This window comes from Papio anubis, chromosome 16, assembly GCF_008728515.1.
Source record: "Papio anubis isolate 15944 chromosome 16, Panubis1.0, whole genome shotgun sequence".
NCBI lineage: Eukaryota > Metazoa > Chordata > Mammalia > Primates > Cercopithecidae > Papio > Papio anubis.
Window position 1 is genome coordinate 87,041,502 of NC_044991.1, and position 25,139 is coordinate 87,066,640.

General features: G+C 31.3%; 1 protein-coding gene across 6 annotated transcripts in view; it reads right to left on the bottom strand.

Moving 5' to 3' along the window:
- SYCP2 (synaptonemal complex protein 2) overlaps window positions 1-25,139 on the bottom strand; it is a 70,966-nt gene that overhangs the window by 1,686 nt on the left and 44,141 nt on the right. For 5 of the 6 annotated variants that reach the window (XM_017944654.3, XM_017944653.3, XM_009215841.2 and 2 more), the window contains 20 exons: window positions 20,713-20,840; window positions 19,912-19,948; window positions 15,953-16,023; window positions 15,802-15,859; window positions 15,300-15,355; window positions 14,830-14,887; window positions 14,219-14,387; window positions 11,975-12,012; window positions 11,336-11,506; window positions 9,785-9,983; window positions 8,394-8,599; window positions 4,356-4,541; window positions 3,411-3,501; window positions 2,984-3,139; window positions 2,285-2,421; window positions 1,085-1,179; window positions 891-990; window positions 463-521; window positions 238-316; window positions 53-109 (listed from right to left, as the gene is read on the bottom strand). In XM_017944654.3, the coding sequence (XP_017800143.2) occupies window positions 53-109; window positions 238-316; window positions 463-521; window positions 891-990; window positions 1,085-1,179; window positions 2,285-2,421; window positions 2,984-3,139; window positions 3,411-3,501; window positions 4,356-4,541; window positions 8,394-8,599; window positions 9,785-9,983; window positions 11,336-11,506; window positions 11,975-12,012; window positions 14,219-14,387; window positions 14,830-14,887; window positions 15,300-15,355; window positions 15,802-15,859; window positions 15,953-16,023; window positions 19,912-19,948; window positions 20,713-20,840 (2,151 nt within the window). Of the gene's footprint in view, window positions 1-52; window positions 110-237; window positions 317-462; window positions 522-890; window positions 991-1,084; window positions 1,180-2,284; window positions 2,422-2,983; window positions 3,140-3,410; window positions 3,502-4,355; window positions 4,542-8,393; window positions 8,600-9,784; window positions 9,984-11,335; window positions 11,507-11,974; window positions 12,013-14,218; window positions 14,388-14,829; window positions 14,888-15,299; window positions 15,356-15,801; window positions 15,860-15,952; window positions 16,024-19,911; window positions 19,949-20,712; window positions 20,841-25,139 lie in introns of those variants that run through there. The other variant, XM_021920850.2, reaches the window with a different exon arrangement.

Below are 25,139 nucleotides of genomic sequence, written 5' to 3' on the forward strand. Positions count from 1 at the left end.
AACAAAAGTCATTAAAGTATGATTATTTCATTTTCAAACTTAGTTGACTTACCATGTCCTTAAGAAGCCTGTCTTGCAGCACTTTCATATCTTCTTTCATCAAACACATCTGTAAAAAAGTAAATATATTTCACCCAGGAAATTTACCATAAAGTTTTCACAGCAAAGACAAAGTTAGATTAACAAATTCTTTTTGTAATCAAGAAAGGTTACCTATAAAAAGCATAAAATGTATACCTCAGATGTAAAAATAGTTTCTTCATTATCAGTAGTACAGAAGACACTTTTAGCCAATGAAGTTTTCAAAAGATGAAGCCTAACAAGTAAAATAATGAGAGTTAACTTTGTATTTATCAATAATTCAAATTAGAGTGCTATAATATAGTATTCATAAGTTTTCAATAGAAATTAATTTAAAAATCTAATTTCATAGATTATAGTCATTAAGAATGTCATACTAACCTCTGTTGTTCACTTTTTTGATATACACTGAACTTCTGAAATATCTTTTCCCAAAAGTCCTACATTGTAAGGTATAAAATCCAGTTAAACTTCAATATTATTAAAAATTAAAATCCAACAGTAGAATTACTCTATTTCTATTATTACAAATTTAAACAAACAGTATGGCTATATGTTAAGAATATTCCAGATGTCACACGCTCTTTCAAATTAAAATAAAATTGAAAGTAAAATCTCTCAGGATTTCTCATTTATCATCAAAGATATTAATCATAAATTTAAGTTTGTACTTCAAAACTAAGATAAAACTAAATTATTTTCTGAACAAAAAGCTTTAGGATGTGCTCCCAAAAAAGAAAGTTTTTCCAAGTATAGCTCTTTAAAAACAAGGTATTAAACTTATTTAAAAATTTTTAAAAGTAACAAACCACAAATTCCTTTTCCAAATCTTTTAAAGACTGCGAATCTTTTTCAAAATTCTCCAGCTCCTCTATGATAATGAATTGGAATTTATCAAGTTTTTTAATCCTATTACAGAAACAAAATGAGATTAATTTTAAAAACTGTAGCATTCAGAATATGTAGCATTCAAAAGTTTTCAGAACAGATTTGTATTACAGACCTAGAGTCCTGACTTTGATGATTCATTGTTCTCAGATGTTGTTGAGCTGTTTTCCAAGACTGCGTAGTAAAATAACTCAACATTTTATGTCGGATCTGAAAAATACTCATTTTAAACTTAAAATATCTTTACAAAATAACAATATAACCAAGACTACAGTAAGAGCAAATCATTTTCCATGAAATGTAAATTACTAAGAACTTGAAAAAGTGAAAAATTTAAAAACACAGTTATTTAAACTGAAGTGTTAATAGACACTGCTCTGAGTGAACTTATTTAACTCCATCAGTAAGTTTTTGACTAAGGGTTGAATTACTCCTCAACTGTTTTCATAAGAACACCATACTCTACAGTATTTATCAAAATGCTGATGGTCATAATTCTCTTCAAAGACACAGCCTAAAAGTCACACTCAGAATTTTTTAAAACCATTTTTTTTCACAAAAACATATATTCTAATATGTGTCTGTAGCTACATTTGAATATATAAGTCAAAGCTTCTCTATTCAGATTAGGTTGACCTTGGGCAAAAAAAAAAAAAGAAAAAACAAGCAAATTCTAATTTTAACCTTGAATATAGAAGAAAGGAAAGCAAGATTGCAGGGGCAGGGGGGTTGGGGTTGATAACCTGTGCCAAAAAAATCTTTTATTCAAAGGAGGGCATAAAAAGCTATCGATTCCAAATAGAGGCATGTGAAAGAGATAGGCAGAAAAATATTACCAATAATTAAAAATTGTTTTAAAAAGCATTTTTGCATTATCTCACTGGAACCTCAAAAACTAACACTACATAAGTATAATACAGAACTAGTAAAATGAAGTGAAATGGTATTTCTCTGACTGCAGCTGCTCATTCTTTATACTACACTATACTACCTTCATTAATGGTCACCTCCATGAGATAAAAAATGTCTTGAAAAGTGGCATGAAAAGAAAACTGTCCAGTTAAAAAAAGAAAAATCATAGAAAAGCCAAAACATTAAATTGAAAAGGAAAATAGGACAAAAGAGAAAAAAGTAGTAGCAAAAGAAAGAATATGGATAATATACAGATTTTATTCCAATTATTCACATATAAGGAAAGTTGGTTTCATGAATGGATATTTTGTTGCCAAAGGATCCAACAAGCCAATGGTCTAGTCGAAAGTATGGCATATTATTATATTATTGGGTATAAATCATAATTTAAAGAATAACTCACATTATTCCTTCTCTTAAATTCTGAATTGAGCCTCTCATAAGTCTCATAAGTCATCTCTATACCTGCAAATTCATTTTGCCAGGTCTCCCAAGGAATAGAAAAGTCATTTGTTGATAATGAAGATATACTTTCAGACACTAAAAAATAAAAACAATCTGCTGAAGTTAAAATATGCATTACTGTAAATTTAGCCTTGTAATTAGGCTAAGAACAAAATCTATCTTATTTTCTGAATCTATGTGAAACCTACGGATTATGAAATCAAAGGCAGAAGAGTTCCTTCTGTTTTTTTAATTTAAAAAGGAGATTATTCTGATTTATAAAACAAACTTTTTGGTATGGCTATTACAGCAGAAATGACTACTTTAAGCTGGAACATTTATGGATTATTTTTTAACTGCTTTTTAACTAGTTCCACATTATTGTTAAGTATTTAATGAGGTATTGGCACATCAGTAAATTTATACTCTAGTAAAACCTAAATGTGATAAGTGATAGAATGATGAGGGAGATCTATGGGTATATAAGACCCTTACTACAACAATTATTCATATAAATGTGAACTTTGCAATAAAGCATCATCCATCTTGGACATATCTGAAGTTGCTTTACAAATTTGTTTTGTAAATAGACTCATTCAAAATATAAGAACCACCTTCCAAATAACTGCATTTTGATACAGGCTACTGATCTACCTACTTTTGTGGATATGATGATCTGCATCTTCAATTCTACACAGTTTTTTGGGAAGCAAGTTTGCTCTCCTTTCTCCTTTCTCTTCCATTTCTACTTCATTGGAATTACTCAGATTATCTTCTATGTATATCCGTTTGCGACTAAGATGTTGAGTGGGGCCTTAGGAACAGTTAAAGAAAGTTAAAAGTGCTACAATTTTCATTAAAAATACCTAATATTTTCTTGCTTTTATTTTAAAAAGCCTTTGTTTCCACTAAGTATTTTTATTATGTTTTAGGTAATTGTGCATTCAGTTCTACCTAGTTTACTTATTTTCTTTTTCCATTAAGTTGAATAATGGTATGACTTAAAAATACATAATTTCTTTAGATGAAATGTCATGCAGCATTTCAGTAATCATTTTTTAAAAAGCAAGACTACGACTACAAACCTGATACATGAGTAGCATCACAGGGCATGTCAAACCACATTTTCTCTCTTCCTTCACTAGACTTGGATAATGAAGATGCTGAATGACTTTCCTAAAATATGTATTAGAAATTAGAAAATAATTCTGTAAATATGTTTCGATTCACATTTCATCATCTTTCTCAAACCCAAAAGCCAATAATTTTAAATGCTGTCAATTATTTCTCAGATTGTTTCTATCCCTTCCTTTTCATCTCTAATATTTACCATGTGTTAACCTTGATTCTAAGTTGACCTCAATCTTCTTGTAATAGCTGTGATGTAAGCTACTTTTTTTTCTATTCCTGCTTTTCATTTCTTTGAGTCAGGAAATGAGGAGCCACAGAAAACTAAAGTTTAAACTATTCTTCTTTCAAACCACATCTTTCACATCTAACCTTATGTTATACTATTTAAATATACAGGTTTTTTTACTTAGTAACCTTTACATAGGTTACTGATTTTTCTTCACTTAATCTACATATACCTAACCCATCCACTTAGGTCTAGCTCAAATCCCAGCCCTCCCCAAGTTGTAAAATTCTGTCTTGATTTTCTATATTTTACAGGTTATTAAAATATTTTTATTGAGGGATGGATGGGCTTTTATGGTGGCAGGAAGTTCAACCAAATACCTATATATTCATGAAACCAGAAAGTGCCAATTATAAATATGCAATCCGGAGTTCAGCAGTCATATCCTCACTATTTAAGACCTTACTACTCCCATTTTAAGTTTCAACTTTCTTCTATCAAAAAATATTTTTCTATGATCAAGCCATTCTATATACTTTGAAAATCAGATTTGCAAGTAATAACAGTTGAAAGGCATTAAAATATTATAATTACCACTAAAGGTCAGTAATCTGAGTCTTACAAGAACCATTGTAGTTTAAGGAAAATTTATAAGTTATAGTACCATACTTACCTCTCTTTTGCTTTGTATATAATTTTCATTGATATTTGGAGATTCAATTTCCATAAACCGTTTTTCTGAACTATAACTGCTTACGTCTGAATAGCTGTTACGGTTTTGTGTTTCTTGTGTAAGTACCAGAGAACTTTTTTTTTTTCTATTTACAATAGTATTACTCTTAGTTGGAGTATGTCTGGGCTATGAATGAAGACATACAAAAACCCAAAAGTAGTTACAAAATTGTTCAAAGCCCCCCCTCAAAAAGAGTTGAACATAAACATAATAAAAAACATTAAAGCAAAACTTCAAAACTACCTAATTCCCTGCAAAAATTCAATTTCAATTCATAACTAAAAATAAAAAATCCTTAGGCAAGTAGATTATTACTTTGATGACCAAAACCTGTAGATAAGGATCCCTGCTAGTACAGTTTCTATGCTCCAGAGGTCAAAGTCACCTTAACAAGAACATGAATAAGAATTTTTTTTTTGCATTTTCTGTTCCAGTCTTCATGTGTAACAGTTTATACGGCTGTCTATACAGAAAAGCCAAGAGAATCTAGGCAATTATGATAAAATTCAGCAAGGTTGTTGGAGATAAAACAACCAATAGTTTTTCTATATAAAAATTTTAAAACTCAGAAAATATAATTTTTTAAAAAGGTCTGATTTTTTTAAATACAGCAAAAAGAAGACCCATAAGATACTTAAGAATTAATCCAACAAGGTGCATAATTTCCTTTGTAGAAGACTTTGCCCAACTTTGTAGGAAATAAGATGAAAAACTGGAGAGATAAATGATGTTTACCTAAGAAAGATCAACATCAATATTGAAAAATGGCAATTCTTCCCTTAGACAAATGAATTCTAAAATGTATATGAATCAGTAAAGGGCCAAAAGAATTCTGAAGAATGGTGGGGCAGGGGGTATGTGACACCCTATAAATGTAAAATGACCCTAATTAAAGCAATGGTGGCATTAGCACAGAGACAGATAAACAGGCCAGTAAACAGTAAAATCTAATAGTGCCAAATCCAGGCCCATGTGATCACCGGCCTATGACTAAATTAAGATTATTCCACTCCTGATGTTGCACTAATTTGATATCCATATGAAAAAGAAAGCCTGGAGAGACCCAAACCTAAAATTTAAAAATCAAAACTAATATTTTTATAAGAAAATATTTTTGTGACAATAGCTTAGGGGAAGATTTCTTGAACAACCCAAAAGATTGGTAAATTTGATTATATCCTATCTTTTGTCATAGGGAAGTTGTGTAATTAAGTGAAAATATACATAGTAGGAAAAGAATGTTTACATCATATACAACAAATAAAGAATATCCAGAATATATTAACTCATACAAATTTGTAAGAAAAATCAAACAGTGCAATTTAAAAATAAGAAAACAGGGAATTCACAAAATGGCCAAAATCATGTGAAAATACTCATTGATGCCATGAGTCAGGAAAATGCCAATTAAAGACACAACTTTATGCTTACCAGACTGGCAAAAACAGAAACATCTGATAACACCTAGTTAAACTGTAGAGAAATGAGCACTATCTCATAGTGTTGAGAGTGTAAGCAGGTTCAACTACTGCATAAAGCAAATTTCCAACACCTTATTAAGAGTTGACAGTAAAGGGGAAGCATGAGGGGAATGTCTCATGAGTGTCCAGCCAATGAATATAACTATTAAAATTCCATCTAATGCAGAGTAGCATCAAAGATGATGGATGGGGATTACCTAGGTTTGGAGATTTTGCAAGGTGGCACACTGACGGGATTAAAGGATGTGGGGCAAATGAGAATGACAGAAACACTGGGATTGGTTCTAGGACCTCCTGTGGATATCAAAATCAGAAGATGTTCAAATCTGTGATACAAAATGGTTCAGTATTTGCATATAACCTATACACATCCTCCCATATACATAAGTAATCTCTAAATTACTTATGCTACCCTAATGCAATGTAAATACTCTTAAATAGTTGTTATATGTATTGTTTAGGAAATGGTGACAAGAAAAATAGTCTGTACGTGTTCAATACAGACACAGTTAAAAATATATAGTGTTGTCTGTGGTTGAAAATCCACAGATGTGGAACCCACAGATATGGAGGGCCGACTATATTGATAAAGGATCACAGGAGAATTTGTGTGAATTTCACTAGTGTGAAAATGGGTTTCAAATTGTGGTCTGTAGAAACTCAGTTTTGAAAATATGCCCTGGGGATTATTTGAGGGAAGGAGGTGAGGGAGACTAGGTAGATCTAGCGTTTAGATCTCCTACCCTGACTTTAAAACAGCATAGTTCCACTTTTATCTGTCTGGCACACAATGGTCCCCCTTTGCTGCAGTTTTGCTTTCCATGGTTTCAATAACTCATGCTCAACCATAGCCCAAAAATATTAAATGAAAAATTCCAGAAATCATTTATAAGTTTCAAATTGTGCACCATTCTGTGTGGTGCCATGAAATCTCTGGCTGTCCTGCTGTCCTGCCTGGGATATGAATATCATCACTTTGTCCAGCATATCTATGCTGTATATGCTACCTGCCTGTTAGTCAAATAATAGCCATCTCAGTTATCAGATTGACTGGAGATATTGCAGTGCTCAAGTAACCCTTATTTTACTAAATAATGGCCCCCAAAAGCAAGAGTAGTGATGCTGTATTGTTATAGTTGTTCTGTTTTGTCATTGTAATAACTTATAAATTGCATATTTATAAGTTAATGTATAAATTAAACAATCATAGGTATGTATGTATAGGAAAAAAAGATAGTATATATAGGGTTCAGTACTATCCTCCATTTCAAGCATCCATTGGGGGAGGGGGGTCTTGGAACATATTCCCTGAGAATAAGGGGTGATTACTATACAGAGTACAGATAAGAGTTTTGTAGTAGGAATGATCACTTCCTAAGAGATACTACTAATTGTTCTACACATTAGAACTACACACATTTTCTAGATCTGAATATGCTTATTCCTGCAATGCAGGTACTTCTTTCAGATTTCACCATAAAGTCTACGGCCTTTAATAACCTTTAGTTACAAAAATTACATGTTGACAAAGTAAATGGACAATTTAGTTGAAAACAGTGCAATTACAATATTTGGTTTAGGTGTTTATAAGGAAGTTTAACAGGTAAATGGTAGGAATATAAAAAGTAAATATATGTTGAAAAAAATTTCTTCATTCTTCCTCATCTATGTATCAAATTATATGTACCATTTCTTCTTAAAATATAGTAGACCCTTCTGAAACCATGGATAGTATCTAACCCTATTATACTATGCACAAATTTCTTTTTCCTAATTTCATAGAAAGAAGATTCATTCTTACCATAGATCTTAGCAACTTTGACATACGTTATTTTTGGTTCCTTATTAAGCACAGACTATTCACCGTTTCACTTAAAGGAATATTTTATGGCTTTTCTTTGGCCCATCTGAATTGTCAGCATCAATACTCTTGCCCGTTGGCGGTATTGTTAGGTAAAATAAGGGTTACTTTAACACAAGCACTGCAATACATCTACAGTTGATCTGATCACCAAGATGGCTACTATGTGACTAACAGGCAGGTAGGGTATACAGCATGGATACACTGGACAAAGGGTTGATTCACGTCCCAGGAGGGACAGAATGGATGGCTCGAGATTTCATCACCCTATTCAGAATGGCACACAATGTTAAACATATGAATTGTTTATATCTGCAATTTCTTATTTAATATTATCAGACCACAGTTGACTGTAGGTAACTGAAACCTCAAAAAGTGAAACCACAGAAAATGAGAAACTACTATACTCTCCTGCTACCACATTCTTCCTCCTGTATAGCTATATATTTATTTTTTGTTAGGTTCATCAAGACTGGCAACTATCTCTCTCTTGTTATCATGTCCCTCTCCCCCAAGACCCTAGACCAAACCCAAAACCTTAAATAGACAAGCAATGTGTATCCGATTAAGATAGGGAAAATGACTTACTACCTTCAGATATATCTGATAAAGAAAAATATATATATACATTCTCACCAAAAACAGTGGTCGTGGAATTGGTGAACAACTTTCACTTGCACACAGGAAGTTTTTCTCATTGTTTTTGGGTGACTTTATTGTATCTCCAACTCCACTGTTACTATTTAAGGATTCAAGTGATGAAGTTTTTGGATAAGGTGATATAGATTTTGTTATGCAGTCATAATCCTGAGTAAAATCCTTTTCTGTTATTTTCTCCACACCTACATTGCATCAAAAAAACACAAGAAAACAGATGGCAAGCGCTATCATTGATGTCTGCTTTAGAAATAGCATGATTAATTTAAATTCTAAGAATATAAAGATTTGTCAAATCTTCAAGTCTTGGCTATAAAAAAGGATACCTTTTAAAAAAATTAAAACTAAGTTATATTTAAAATATTTATAAGACTGAAAAACAATAATGGCTGAATTTAAAATATACTTGTAACCACAAGAACTTTCAAAACATTTTCCAATAAAAATATCTACAGTATGACCTGAAATATAAGGATCAACCTAATTATTATCTTGAGTATTTTGACATCATAGCTGACAGTGTTGTATATTTTAATGTAACAAAATTTTATCATTGAAAAAGAAATCATCTGCTCTACATCTTTCACATAAAAATTAGAAAATTTATTGCTGGAATAAATCTTAATATAAATAAATCCTCAGACAATTTTCAGATCAAATCAGGGCATGTACATCTGTCTTCTAAGTATGTGCTTATGTGAAATTTTATAGTGGTCCTTAGTACTGAGAACACAATAGCTACTTTAGAGGAAGCAGAAGTATACTAACTGATTTAAGTCTTGCATTTTAACTGAAATGATTAGCATTTAGAAATGCTTTAAAATGTCCTTGCAAGGAAACAAAAATGGTATAAAAAGGGCAAGCTTATACTTTCTATACTAGTAGGCATACACATATACCAGAGCTCCAAAGAATATGAATTTTTCTTTGCCAATTATTTAAAAGTAAAAGCAAAACCTCAACTGTATACAGTATTAATCCACTGTGGGTCCAAGATATTCCTTGGACTTTTGTCAATGAAATATAAATAGAAAAAACAGAATTATCCATAAATTCTCATGTTATTAAATATATATTGAGCTAAAAAAGCACATTAAAATTAAGTATTTAAGATTTCAAGTTATAATTTGTGACTAAATATTTTCCACATTAAAGCATTTGATCTTTAACTTCCTAACATGAAAAACTTCAGTATCCTAGTAGCATTGTTCCCATGTTATCAAAAGTCAAGTTACTAGCATTAACTAGCTGAACAATGAAGTTTTAAGTACTATAATCACCAATGCCCCTCAAAATTGTATTTTCCTATAATTAGAGTTATAGAAAACTACTGAATATTCAAGTTAAGAAAAAACGAAGTTATTACTGACCTCTCGTTACTTCTATAGATGATGGACTGCCAGATAAAGATCTAGGAGATAAGTCAAGGCAATTATCTCGTATAGTATCTTTTAGTAGACATGAGTTTTTCCAGGGTTTTGATAGTTCCTTTTCTGTTTCAGCATGGAAGACTTTCTGTTGTTTCTTTGGTAGCTTTACGGTTTTCATTCTGGAACGGATATTCTCCTCCTAAATGTATCAATAACTTTCAAATTATACTCAAGTACAAATATTTACACTTGGACACATAAAACAAATTATATTCAAATATTTATTAAAGGTTGTATATTACCACATACAGGTATAACAAGGACCTAGATATGAGTAGTGAAAGACTTTCTAATATACTAGAAGCCATAAGACAAATTCCCAGGAGAATATAATACATTTACTATAATAAATATCTTAAGAGATACAAATAGCCAGCCTTCTTTGAGGGTTCAAAGAAGATTAGCCCAGCTACTAGGCAGACTGAGGCAGGAGAATCGCTTGAACACTGGAGGCGGAGGTTGCAGTGAGCCAAGATCACACCACTGCACTCCAGCCCAGTGACAGAGCGAGGTTGTGTCTCAAAAAAAAAAAAAAAAAAAAAAAAAAAAGTGATGGAAAATTAGGAAATCTTTAAAGTCTTTTGGGTAAGAGATAACAAGATTGCGAACAAGAAGAGATGGAAGTTTATGACGTTAAATCAGCACACTGTACTGGTCAGAAACCTATCTTTAGTGCCAGACTCTCTGGTTTCAAATCCTAGATCTACCACTTCCTAGCTGTGTGACCTTGAGCAAGCTCCTTCTCTCTGAGCCTCAATTTTCTCCGTTGTAAAATGGGATGACAGTAATAGTACTAATTACCTATAGTACTTATGAGATTTTAAGACATTAAATCTGTAAAGTGCTTAATATAGCAGCTGGCACATTTTAAGCACTACAAATATTTATATACTATACACATACACTATATGTGTATATGTACAGTGGTTACTATATATAGTGATATATATAAGTATATATATTTTTCCCATAATTGGAGTTACAGAACACTATTGAATATTGACGAAAAAATGAAATTATACTGACATCTCATTACTTCTATAGATGATGGACTGCCAGACAAATAAATAACTTTGCTTTCAAGAACAGGTGACTGGGAAAGTGTCTGGACATTATGAGACATAAGGAAGAAGTCAGGGATGGTGACAGGTGAGCCAGTGTGTGAGAAGAACCTCAGACACCAATATTTTGCTTTCACTCAACAGATGGACAACTTCTCCATGCTATACTTTATTAAAGCCTAATTTTAGAAGATTAAGTACTTCTCCATTTCAAAGATACTATCATAAGGTTATAATTTCACTAGATGCAGACATCTGTTTTATAACAAAAATGCCAACTATTGCCTAAGGGCAAATTTCTAGAATTATTAAATTTTGTCACATAGGAAGTTAACTCTTAAGAAGTAACAAGATAAATTTGACATTTTTTACAAAAAGATATGTTTAATATTTTAAGAGGCTTTTAGAAATTAATCTGAACTGTATTTACCTTTACTAGCAAGTTCTCTTTAAATGAATGTGAAAATTCTTGTTCACACTCTGATTCTGAATTTGAGAGATCTTTATAATTTTTTTTTGTTTTGGTTGCTTTTCGTGGAAGTCTGATTCTTCCTTCTGGAACTGTCTTGTCCATCTTTTTGGTGATATTTTTACTGGGTATCTTTAGGAAAAAAATTCCTGAATATTATTAGATCAATATTTGAGGCACAAGAAATACAAGCAATTTGCTATAAAATTGGCACTGTGACAAGCTTTATGTAAAATATTTGTAAGAATGATTTTTGATTAACATACTTTAAATTAATGGATTTTACCTTCCCATTCCAGTTACCTTCTTTACCATGCTCTGTATCCCTACCATTAAATCCCTAAGAAGCCTGATATATACTATCTAACTGAAGTAAAAGAGATTTAAAAAAATATCTAAAAGCACAGAATAAAATGGAGTCAAATAAAGGCCAATGTGATTTAAAAAGAAACAAGTCAGGAGAAAGGGTGTAAAAGGAGGAACAAGTACATAACACACATAACTGATAACAAGAATAAAATTATGAGATGATGAATTATTTTCATATGACAAGAAAAAGTAATTGTAAAGGGATGTTTGAACACAAATTTCTTGGCTTACCATTTTAGAGCTTGGTTGTCCCTTTTCCAAGGATGATCCTGCAATTCAGAAAAATAAGGTTAAATTTTCACAGTAGATAAGAATGGGCATTAAATTTATGAGAACATCATTTCAGCATATTTAAATTAAAATAATAAAAAACAGTAAGTTTTTAAAGCATTTGTTAGCATTTAATAAATGAACCTCCATGTGGCTTCAGGCCACCAGGATACCAGCCCTCCTGACACCGTAATCTTCTCCTCACCCCTTCTGCTGAAGAATCTGGCCTCACAATGATACACTACTTTGGAAGCTTTTCCTTTCCCAGAACTTTTTAGTAGCTCAACTGCACCACATCTCTGATTGGCACCATCTTTAAACTCATCCAAAAATGTAATTTTCAAGAATTGATAACTTTTACTGTATAGTGTTTGGTATGATATGAATTGCCAGTTTTCCTCCCACTCCTTTATTTTATAGAACTTTTTAAACATATAAGAGAGTATGTCAACATAAGTTATAAAGTTAACACCTATAAATCTACCACTCAATTTAAGAACCAGATTGTGGATAATGCTGAATCTCCTTACGTATGCTCTCTTATACCATCCTCCGTGTCCCTTCTGCTAAAAGGTAATTACTGTCCTGAAATCTGCAGGTCTTACTTGCTTTAAAAACAAGTGTTATTACACAGATACATATCTCTAAACAATATAATGAGATTTATAAAATATCACGTCCTGTATAATATCCTATGATTTATTTTCCATACATCACTATGTTAATAAGATTTATCCATATTATTGATAGCAGCTTTAGTCCCACTTCCCTTTTTTGCCTTTCAAGTATCTTTCCAAATAGTCTCTGAAACCTAAGAAATGAGATTATTCAAGCAAAGGAAGCAAAGCTGTTTTGGAAGAAAGGTCCTCTAATCTTGGCAATAAGTCAACTCAAACACATTAACTTGTAGTTGTTCAATAATTTAAACAAAAGAATTCATACAGAATTTCAATTTCATAAATATTTAGTGACGACAGTATTCTAACCTCTAACGTCTTCCTGAGATCTCTAATCTTCTACTTTATGTTATAAATGTTTTTATTTGTACATCTTCCCACTAGACTGTATGGTCCCTGAGGGCATGTGAGTCTTATTATATTTCTCTTTGGCTGCTTCAAGGTTCAGACTACGATGCAATCTAGCCTCACCTTTCACCATTTTCCCACAAATACGATCTATGTACCAAATACCTTAATACTGCATTCCCTGATTATACTATGCTATTCCATACTTCTCTCCCTTTTATATATAACTCTGCTGCTTTACTTCCTCATGTATCTGGTGACCCCTCACCTAAATTTCAAGATTCAGCTTCATTTCTAAACACATGCCAAAATTCACTTCTACTTTTAGGTAACTATTGGTTATTTTTAATCCTGGAATAAAATAAAAGCTGACGCCTTTAAAATAAATATACATTTAACTGAAAATCACAGAGTTAAGTCTTCTTTTAAAAATGCAACATATAAAATATTTGTTTTAGCAAACATTGAAATTGATGTTCAGCTGTGAAAATGGTAATTCTCTCTAGCCAAAACTTATACCTGAAACTCATACCAACTACTTCAAGAGATTCACTATCACAAAGACAAAGCAGAAACCACTTTCTAGGAAAATACTTTGTGGAAAAATTAGGCAAAAAAAAAAAAAAAAAAATCTGGAAGAAAATTGTTTGCCTTTTGATACATTTTTTGTGTCTATATAAATTCCTTAAAAAGGATGCATGTTGGGTGCAGCAAGAAGATGGGATATTTAGTAAAAAAATATATACACACACATAAATACATATATTTTACACACAAACACATAAATGTAAATACATGTAAATATATATAGGTTAGTGTCAAAGTTCAAGCCTTGATCTTAAAGGTGTTGAGTTCATGAGTAATTGGTATATTATTCACAATAATTAGCTAAATAACTGGATAATACTGGGCCATGAGTAGACAAGTGATGAGAATCATGAGCCAAGGATCATGATAAATCATAATTTGTGTTCCTAAGGTCCTATTAAAAATAAAATTTAAATATAACCATATTACCAAAATAATAAAACAAAAAACATAAAAATTTTAGTGTTTTGTCCTATCCATGAAAGTATGTAGTAATGAAGTCTAAATAAAATAAGCTTATATAAAGCATTTTAAATAATTGAAATAAATTGTAAAATCATTTGCAACATTTCTCCAAAAGATAATTTCTTACTTGATTTTCCACTTTTATGATTCTTCACATTTTTATTTCTGCTATAGTCTATTAGCTGTGGTTTTGATTTGGGTTCTCTTAGCCAGCTAATATCAGTCTTGCTGTCATCACATCTGTACTCTGTTTCAGTATCACTAAATAGATTTTTCTTTTGATGATTTGTTATAATCTATAAAAAAAGTTTGAAATGCATGAAGAAATACTACATCTCATTATATCATGCCAGGTAAGTTAAACCAAAACAACAACAACAAAAAACAATATCCTAATTTAGGATGGCATTAATAACCTATCCAAGAAAGTCACTTGAAAAACCAGATCAGATAGTGATATTTGCATTTTGGTGTTGATGTTGTTAATTCAAAGTTAAAACAACTTATTTCCAGAGAGATATAACCTAATAGTACACATAGAAAAAAAACTAAACTTGTCATTTCATTAGATGATTACAAACAGCTGAAAGACAGTAAGAAAATTCATAATAGGAATGTGGATAGTTGCATAAATAAAACAATCAAAATATTTTTGTTTTCTTGTTTTTGATGATCTTTAACATTAAAAATTAGGAGAAATACTATTTCTAATAGACATATTGAGATATTATAACTTACTTTTTTATCTTTTGTTTTGACAGAAGATTTAAGTTCATCATGATTCCTTGGACCCACGCTTAAATAAAAATATGTATTAATTAAAAAATACCCTTCATACTTGTTTTCTTAAGGTAACACACAATGGACAATTAGACCTGAGTTTTCAGTCTTCACTCTTTCACTAATTAGCTATATTATTCTGGCCAAGCCACTTATCCTCTCTGACCTCAGTTATAAAATAACTATGTTAGATTAAAGAACTACTAAGTCTTTTCAGTGTCATGATCTAGGATATACAACTAATATTCAAAGTGATGATAATTTGCATATTAATTTAGAGTAAATGCTGAAGTAACAGAATCATAATGGGAGTAATAATAACTACCATTTTTAATTCACTCTTCTCATTTGTTAAATTCTAAGACTGGGAAGAGATATTTAAGAGGAAAAAAAAGATCAGAATATTTTAATCGAATAAAAATACCTACAATCTAATCGACTTATCCGCACAGGCTTCTTTAGCTGCAGCTTGAAACTCTTGGATCTACATTGTAAATAAACATTAAAAAAAGAGTTGTCAATGTCAAACAAGAATTAAAAGGAATAAACATCTAGTTTTGCTTCACAAAATAATAAGATTTGACATAAAATTAACTTTACTACAATATTTATATTTGAAAAGAAAACATATAATAAAAATAAATAAGAGTTTTACTTTTCATCAATAAGAAAGGTGATTTTCTTGGTAGTGAAGGCTTTCTACCCCACAATTGCTTGTTTTTCTCTATCTTATTCCAAAAAAAAAAAAAAATTGAAAAAAAAGACACCTAAATATACATAGGCTGGTTATCCAAAATATTATTACCTATTTCTTTAAAAATTTAAAGCATGTAAGAGGATGCACATTAAAAACATACTATCTAATAACCGCACAGTAAATACAATGTAACTTCTCAGTAAATACAAAGTATCTATTGATTTTTAGCTTACTCCAAGTTTTATGATAGGGTCATCGGCTCCGTTCAAATTAAAATTGTAAACATCATTCCTGTGAAAATGAAGAGAAATATTAGCTCCACTTAAATACATGTAGTCTCTTCAAATATGAAGAAAATGAAAAATATTTACAAAAAATACTTACAATGGGCATTCAGAAGTAACATTGACAAAAGTAGTCTTCAGTTTTCTGTAGCTTTTTTTCTGAACTTTTTCCTAAATACAAAAGAGGGTTATAAAAAAATCATTAAATGGATAACAGGTATATGAAAAAATGCTCAACAGCACTAATCATCAGAGAAACGCAAATCAAAAACTGAGATGTCATCTCACCTCAGTTAAAATGGCTTGTACCAAAAAGACAGGCAATAACAGATGCTAGTGAGGATGTGGGTCTCATACACTGTTGGTGGAATGCAAATGGTGGTACAACCACTGTGAACAACAGTGTGAAGATTCCTCAAAAAACTAAAAATAGAACTATAGTATGATCCAGCAAGTTACTGAGTATATATCCAAAAGAAAGGAAATCAATATACCAAAGAAGTATCTGCACACCCATGCTTACTGCAGCATTATTGAAACCTAAGTGTCCATCAATGGATAAATGCATAAAGAAAATGTGGTCTGTGTATATACAATGGAATATTATTCAGCAATAAAAAAAGAATGAAATCCTGTCACTTGTAGGAACATGGATGTAACTGGAGGCCAAAGTAAAGTGAAATGAGCCAAACACAGAAAGACAAATATCCCATGTTCTACACTCATAAGTGGGAGCTAGAAAAGTGAATCTTATGGAGATACAGCATAGAACAGTGATTATCAGAGGCCAGGAAGAGTAGGAAGGAGTAGGGGGGGAACTAAGGGATTAAATATATATATATTATATATAACATGTAATATATATATTTATATATTATAATATGTAATATATATATTTATATATTATATATAATATGTAATATATATTTATATATTATAATATGTAATATATATTTATATATTTATTATATATTTATATTTATATATAATCAGTGAAATGCACACTTAAAAATGATAAAGATGGTAAATTTTATATTTTACCTCAACAAAAAACTTGTACATTACTCTGTGCCAAACAAATAATGTACGATTAATTTTTAAATATTTTTCTAGTTGTGCTTTCACTAATATAAATCTGACATTTGTAACATTCTCCTTAAACTGAATAAAAATATATGCAAAATAAATTAAATCACCACCCATAAGTATAATTGCACTCCTAGGGCCAGGTGCAGTGGCTTACACATGTAACCCCAGCACTTTGGGAGGCCAAGGTGGGTGGGTCACCTGAGGTCAGGAGTTCAACACCAGCCTGACCAATATGGTGAAACCCTATCTCTACTGAAAATATAAAAATTAGCTGGGCATGGTGGCATGCGCCTGTAGTCCGAGCTACTCAAGAAGCTGAGACAGGTGAATTGCTTGAACCTGGGAGGCAGAGGTTGCAGTGAACCAAGATCACACCACTGCACTCCAGCCTGGAGAACAGAGCAAGACTCTATGTCTCAAAAAAAAAAAAAAAAAAAAAATCTGCATTCCTATGTTCATTGCAGTGGTATTTATAATAATCAAAACACGGAAACTAAGTATTCATTGACATATGAATGGATAAATTGTGGTGCGTGTATATATGCATGAAGAAATATTATTCAGCCTTAAAAATAGTATATCCTGAAATTTGCTATAACATGGATGAACCAAGACAAGAGGACATTATGCTAAGCAAAATAACCAGACAGAAAGAAAATACTGCATGATCTCCCTTGTATGTGGACTCTTTAAAAAAAAAAAAAAAAAAGTCAAATCTATAGAAATAAGAGAATAAAACAGTGGTCACCAGAGGATGGCGGGGGGAAGGAAAAAGGGAGATCAAAGGATACAAAGTTGCAGATATATAGGATGAGTAAGTCCAGAGATACAATGCAGAACATAAGGACTATTAATAGTATTGTGTAATACACCAACTTTATATAATACAGTATTATATAATAGGTTGTTGTACCAACCTATTATATTTGGGATATTTGCCAAGAGTAGATTTTATGTGCCCTTGCCACATACACACAAAGATGAATGAATACATTAATTTGATTATAGTAACCATTTCACTATGTATATCATGTTATACATCTTAAATATATACAATAAGAAAATTACTTTTTTAAAATATTGAAGACTTAAATAGTAAAAATATAATAGAAAATATTGTAAATCTAATAAAATCCTTTAACCTTAATACTTACTGACATTGTTGTATGTAGATAAATGACCTCCTTACTGGAATTCTACAAGCTAAATTTTGGTGATGCCATGATCACAAACCAAGCATGCTTCTACTTTGTTTTGGATTTTCATTTGCTTTAAACTCTTAAATAGAAAACTTTGAGAGGCTAAGGTTTAAGTAAAATCTCATATAAGAGAGTCAAAAAGCTATCAATTAACTAGTATTGTTAGGAAAAAAAAGTGTTAGATTATTCATACAGTCTACAACTGAAAAGATATACAACCAGATCTCAAAGTAGTGAGGGCAGAAAAGAAGTTAAATAAAATAACATTTAATAAATTATTAATTATAATATGTTGTATTAATGATTACTGATCAGAAATAATTAGACTATCTAGTAAGTTAGAAATATTAAAACCTAAAATATTAATTTTGTGACTCATCTTCAATTTATTTCTCTCGGCTATTTTATATAGAAGTATTTGCATTATTTTAAAAAGGTTCTCTCAATATATTACTCCTCTGATCATTTATCTGACTTATCCTTCCCAGTATTGTTTTTACCAGTGCTTGCATACACGTGTTCATTCATCTGTTGCATCTTTTGTGTGCTGTTACAGAATATGTAAAAATGAGCAAAGATGTTAAAGAAGATAAGCCAAAGGTATCAATGGTATTACAGAGGATACAAAGGTGAGCACAAAAATGTTACAGAAAATACAAAGATGATTCAGAATAAAGTGTAGTGAAAAAATAGAAGAAGAAAAAAAACCCCATGAGTAAAATAGCAAAAATAAATAAAAATGTAAAAGGTACCAAAAACACTCTATTGTACAGATTCAGAATTATTGCCAAATGGGTTTTTGAGTCAGGGCATCTTGGAAAGTTTTCATAAGGAAGGTACAAAGCAAGACTTGCAAAGAGAAATATTTTAATAATCAGATAAAAGGGTGAGAGAGCCTGCTGACTAAGTTCAAAGTTCATTGCAAAGAGAAAAAGAATAAATACTTAGGAAAGACTTACTTCAGGAAACCTCAAGTTATCATGTTTCAGTTAAACATGACATGCCTAGAAAATTAAGAAACAAGGTAATCTTTTAAAGGGACAAGTGAGCCAGTCTATGTTTCCATTTAATTCAATAAGCAACAGGGACCAAAAAAAGGTTTCTGAACAAGAAAGTGGCATGATTGGAGCTGTGTGCTTTGGAAAGAAAAAAAAGCTGGTAGTGAATGTAATGTATGGATTGACACAGAGAAATGCTAGAGGCAAAGAAAATTATTAATACATAAAGCCTATTGTAACAATCCAGAGATTAGAAATCAGAACCAAAACTGGGCTAATAGGAATTGGCCTAGACAGGGGAGAAAACATTCAAGAAGAACTTACAGAGGGTGAACTTCAAAACTTGAAATATTAAGTGGACACAGAGAGCAACTGTGAGGAATTAGAAAAAAGATAATTTATATTATAAGCCTGGATAAAGAGTAAAGGTTTTTTAAAACAAAATTGGAACTTCAGTAGGATCTAATTGTTAGGAGAGATGGGATCGGCTATTAACACACACACACACACACACAGTGAAAAGGATATACTGAATCATATACCAAAAAGTAAAAATATTATGCTCATATATCTAATAGAAGCATTTTATTTGAAAAACAGAAGGTTGGAGGGCTATTCTGAGTACTTGCTACTAAACCTGTCAGTGGTTATCATTCATTTAGCAATACGCCAAAAACATCATTATCAAATTCCATTTTACCACTATGTTATTTTAGTGTTTATGGTCAAATACTGAGTTTGACTACACATTTGGTGAAGTAAATAACACCTACCTTACTGAGTTGTACAACAGATTTGTTTGAAAAACCACTGTAAAAAAAGATTTTGTCAAAATTGAAAAAGCAATTAAGTATCAATAGAATTTTTCATAAAAGTCATTTAAGATAAACCACATTTATATCACTAAATCTATATTCAATATGTTAAAAATAACCAAAATATAACAGTAATAGTCTGATATTTTTGCTACTTCACTCACAGTAAATAGCACTTACAACAGAGCATTCAAAGCTGAATCATTAATGCAGCAGAAAGTGTGAATTTAAAATGAATGATTCTGCCATAAGAGTCATTTATTCATGATCTATAGTAAGGCCAGAATTAACGTAAACTTGAATTAACAACCTGACAGACTATAAATGGACATTCTGTAATAAACACAATCTTTGGAAAGACTGCAAAGAATGTACTATTTACTACAAAAAAACTCTCATATCTGGTTAAATTTTGTATTTCATTAAGCAATGTATTTAAATATATTTAGTTTATTCATTACTAGATTCAGTAAGTACAATGTCTACATCTTAAAGATTTATTTTTTAAATGGTATGTTGTGTTGATATGTGTTTGATCCTACATAAAATGTAACTAGACAATAGAATGACAAATTTCAAATTTAGTTCCCTTCCTGTGTAATTTAAACATCTACTATTTATAAAAGTATTAAGTAACCACGTGTTTTCTACTGAAAAGTTACATTATCCGAACCTATGTTTAAAATTAACCTTTTTTAAATTGTGTAATATAGTTATATCGGTCAGAAAAATATTCATATCTGAAATTTAAGAACATACCTGTTAATCAAAGACTCCTTTAATTTTCTTGTAGACTTGATGTCATCTTTTGTTTTGTATCTTTTATTGATTTGGCTTATCAAGGATTCTGCTGCATGGGTAAATTCTTTCCCTTTTGACTTTTCTCTCTGAAAAAATTTGTAAGTTACTTTTAAACTCTACCAGTTAATCTTCAAAGGAAAATAAAGGCTGAAAAAAACTTTTAAGATAAATCTGGTTCTATTTATACCTGTAAAGAGAAATAGAGTCAATTATTTGATAAGTTTGAGCTTTGTTAGGCATTGAAATAACTCAAGATAAATATTTTAACAGAACTTTACAGAGTGCTTTGTAGACATTTTAAAAAATGTTTCTACCCGTGAGAATAAAAAACTGAAAAAAGGAGAAGCCATTTCCTTGAAAAGATCAATAAAATTTATAAACCTTTAGTCAGATTAACAAAGAAGAAAGAGGAAAAAAACAAATTACTATCAGAAATGAAAGAAGGACCATCACTGCTGATCACATAGACATTAAAATAATAAGTCAATATTACGAACTCCATGCCCACAAATGTGATAGGCTAGATGAAATGGACCAATTCCTTGAAAGACATAATCTACCAAAACTTATGTAAACAGAAACAAATCATCTGACTAGGCCTATGTCTATTAAAGAAATGGGATGAATACTTGATATCCTACCAAAACAAAACACCAGAAAGAGTTCACTGGTGAACTCTATCAAACATTTAAGGAAGAAATTATGCCAATTCTCCACAATCTTCTAGAAGATAGAAGAGTAGGAACTGCTTCCTAACTTGGTCTATGAGGCCAATATCCCCTTAATACCAAAACCAAAGACATTACAAACAAGTAGAAGTACAAACCAATATCTCCCATAAACACATATGCAAAAATCTGTAACATCAGCAGTATCAGCAAATCAAATCCTACAACCTATAAAAGGAATTACGCACCTACTACCAAATGGAATTTATTCTAGGCATGCAAGACTGATTTGACATTTGAAAATTAATGTACTCCATCATATCAACAGGCTAATTTAAAATAATCAATATAAATTGATACAGAAAAAGCATCTGACAAAATCCAACACAAACTCATGATAAAAAAACTCTTAGCAAACTAGGAATAAATGGAAACTTTCTCAGCTTGATAAAGAATATCTACAAAAACAGTTACAGCTAACATCACACTTAAGGGTGAGAAACAAGATGCTTTTCCTATTAAAATCAGAAACAAGGCAAAAATGTCCCCTCTCATTGCTTCTTTCTAACATTGTGCTGGAATTCTTAGCTAAGGCAATAAGCAGAAAAAGGAAATAACAGGTATATTGATTAGGAAAGAAGAAATAAAACTGTCTTTGTTCACAAATGACCTCACTGTCTATGTAGAAAATCTCAAAGAATTAGCAACAAAACTACTGGAAGTAATAAGCAATTGTAGCAAGATTGCAAATTACAAGGTTAATATACAAAAGTCAACCACTTTCTTATAAACCAGCAATGAACAAGTGGAGTTTGTAATCAAAAACATAATATAATTTACATTAGCACTGCCAAAAGAAATACTTAAATGTGAATGTAACAAAACATGTACAAGAGAAAAACTACAAAAGTCTGATGAAAGAAATCAAAGGAGATCTAAATAAATGAAGAGATATTCCACATATATGGATAGAAAGCTCAATACTGTCAAGATGTCAGTTCTTTCTAACTTGATCTATAGATTTAACACATTCCTGGTCGAAAGTACAAACAAGTGGAACACAGGGGAATGGTAGGGCACTGAAGCTATTCTGTGTAATACTGTAATGGTAGATATGTCACTTCACTACGTATTTGTCAAAACACACAGAATGTATAACAAAGCATGAAACCTAATGTAAACTAAGCATTTGAGTTAATAATCATTATGTATCAATAATGATTCATCAATTCTACCAAATGTACCACAGTGATGCAAGATGTTAACAACAGGGGAATGGGTAAATGGGTATATGAGGAATCTCTATACTTTCTACTCACTTTTGGAACTAAAATTGCTCCAAAAATAAATTTTTAAAAGTAAAAGGACTACAAAATAAGAATTATTCTCAGCATAATTTAGATAACTTAGTTTTAATAAACTACGGTAGTATTCTTAAAGACATGAGGGCTCCTGAGTTTATATTTACTTTTCTCTGGTTATAAGGCATATAGATTTTTTAATTATAGTGATATACACAAAACTCTAGTAAACACAGAATTTACTATTTTAACCATTTTGAAGTCCATATGTTCTTATATATAATAGGTACTAAGTTATTAATGTTCCCTTAAGATTATCCGATTGCAAACATGGTTTACTTGTCTTGATAGAAATGTACCAAAATGAACCTTCTCTAAAATACTGTATGATTTCAGAAATTCCAGTATAATTGGAGCCAGCCTGAGAAATCTGTGCCATTTAAGAACATAGGTTGCTCTGGGGTGATCCAATAAGTAGAAAGACAGTATGAGACAGATGGCTACCTTAGAAGACAGTGATCATCTCACACCCATTAGAATGATGATCATTAAAAAGTCAGGAAACAACAGATGCTGGAGAGGATGTGGAGAAATAGGAATGCTTTTACACTGTTGGGAGTGTAAATTAGTTCAACCATTGTGGAAGACAGTGTGGTGATTCCTCAAGGATCTAGAACCAGAAATACCATTTGACCCAGCAATCCCATTACTGGGTATATACCCAAAGGATTATAAATCATTCTACTATAAAGACACATGCACATGTATGTTTATTGTGGCACTATTCACAACAGCAAATACTTGGAATCAACCCAAATGCCCATCAATGATAGACTGGATAAAGACAATGTGGCATATATATACCATGGAATACTATGCAGCCATAAAAAAGGATGAGTTCATGTCCTTTGCTGGCACATGGATGAAGCTGGAAACCATCATTCTCAGCAAACTAACACAAGAACAGAAAATCAAACATCCCATGTTCTCACTCATAAGTGGGAGTTAACAACACATGAACACAGGGAGGGGAACATCACACACTGGGACCTGTTGGGGGATGAGGGGCTAGGGGAGGGATAGCATTAGGAGAAATACCTAAGGTAGATGATGGGTTGATGGGTACTGCAAACCACCATGGCACATGTATACTTATGTAATAAAACTGCACGTTCTGCACATGTACCCCAGAACTTAAACTATAATAAATGAACAGGTAGGTAGGTAGATAGGTAGGTAGGTAGGTAGGTAGGTAGATAGAAGACAGTGATTCATGGAACTGGTGGGAAATCCTAAATAGGATACAGGTAGTGACTCTATGAAGGACTGAAGACAATTTCTGAAAACAGGAAGTTGATTTTTTTAAAATCAGAGCACAGCTTAGAAAAGATTATTAGGTTTTGTGCTCCCAGAAAAAAAAAAAATGACTAGCTCAGGGAAATTATGTGAAATTATTCTAAATACCAAAGAAAGCAATTTAGAATTTAAATTTAAAGACAGATCTTTGTTTGGACAAAAAGAACCTTATTTCCCCTGGGACTGAGGGAAGTAAATAGCAGCTGAGAAAGAGAAAATAACATATTAGGATCCAAGGAAAAAAGCGACCCAAAAGAATATGATTAAAGAAGAAAACTGCCAAATTAGGCACAAAAAGTGAGCTGCAGGTGTAGAAAATATTTTAAAGGAGACTGGTCGAGAAAAATAATGCCTAATTACATAAAGTTGCAAATTATCTTTTAAATGTAATTTGCACATTGAGATGTTACATTGTGTGAACATTTTACATTGACTCTAGAAATCTGGCTATGCAGGTATCAACATTACTACTGAAGATAAATGAAAATAAAAGCCTACAAAACCTGGATTATTTTAGAAATATCAAAAAGCAGATTGCATTACTTGCAGTGGAAATGTATATTCAAATTAAAGTTTTTTTTTCTTAATCTGCATTTTGATAGTTAAGAAAAAATGATTTACCCATACTGTTACAAAAAAGTAAAATTTTCTTCCCTGGAAGTCTGGTGGCAAAGTAGCTAAAAATATCTTAGAGATGTTCTCCAGAGATGATTAATCTGAAAAAGAAAGTGGGAGCTCTAATGATGATGAGTAACAGTTACAATAGAAAACAGTCTCTTCCAACCCATTTACATACTTTCTTGCAAAACCTTCTCAAGGTTAAATGCATTCATCCAAAAAATATTTGAGATGTTACTGTGTACAAGGCTGTGCTAGGACATGCAGGAAAACAAATGTCGAATAAAACATAGTCTATGGTTACAGTCATAGAGAGAAAAAAAAATAACCATTTATTAAAAAGAAAGGTAAGAATTATAAGAAATGTACAAACAGTTCTATATGCAAGTCAAAAGGAAAGAGTGGGAGGAACCCAAAAAGAAGAGATAGGAACTGCATGGTT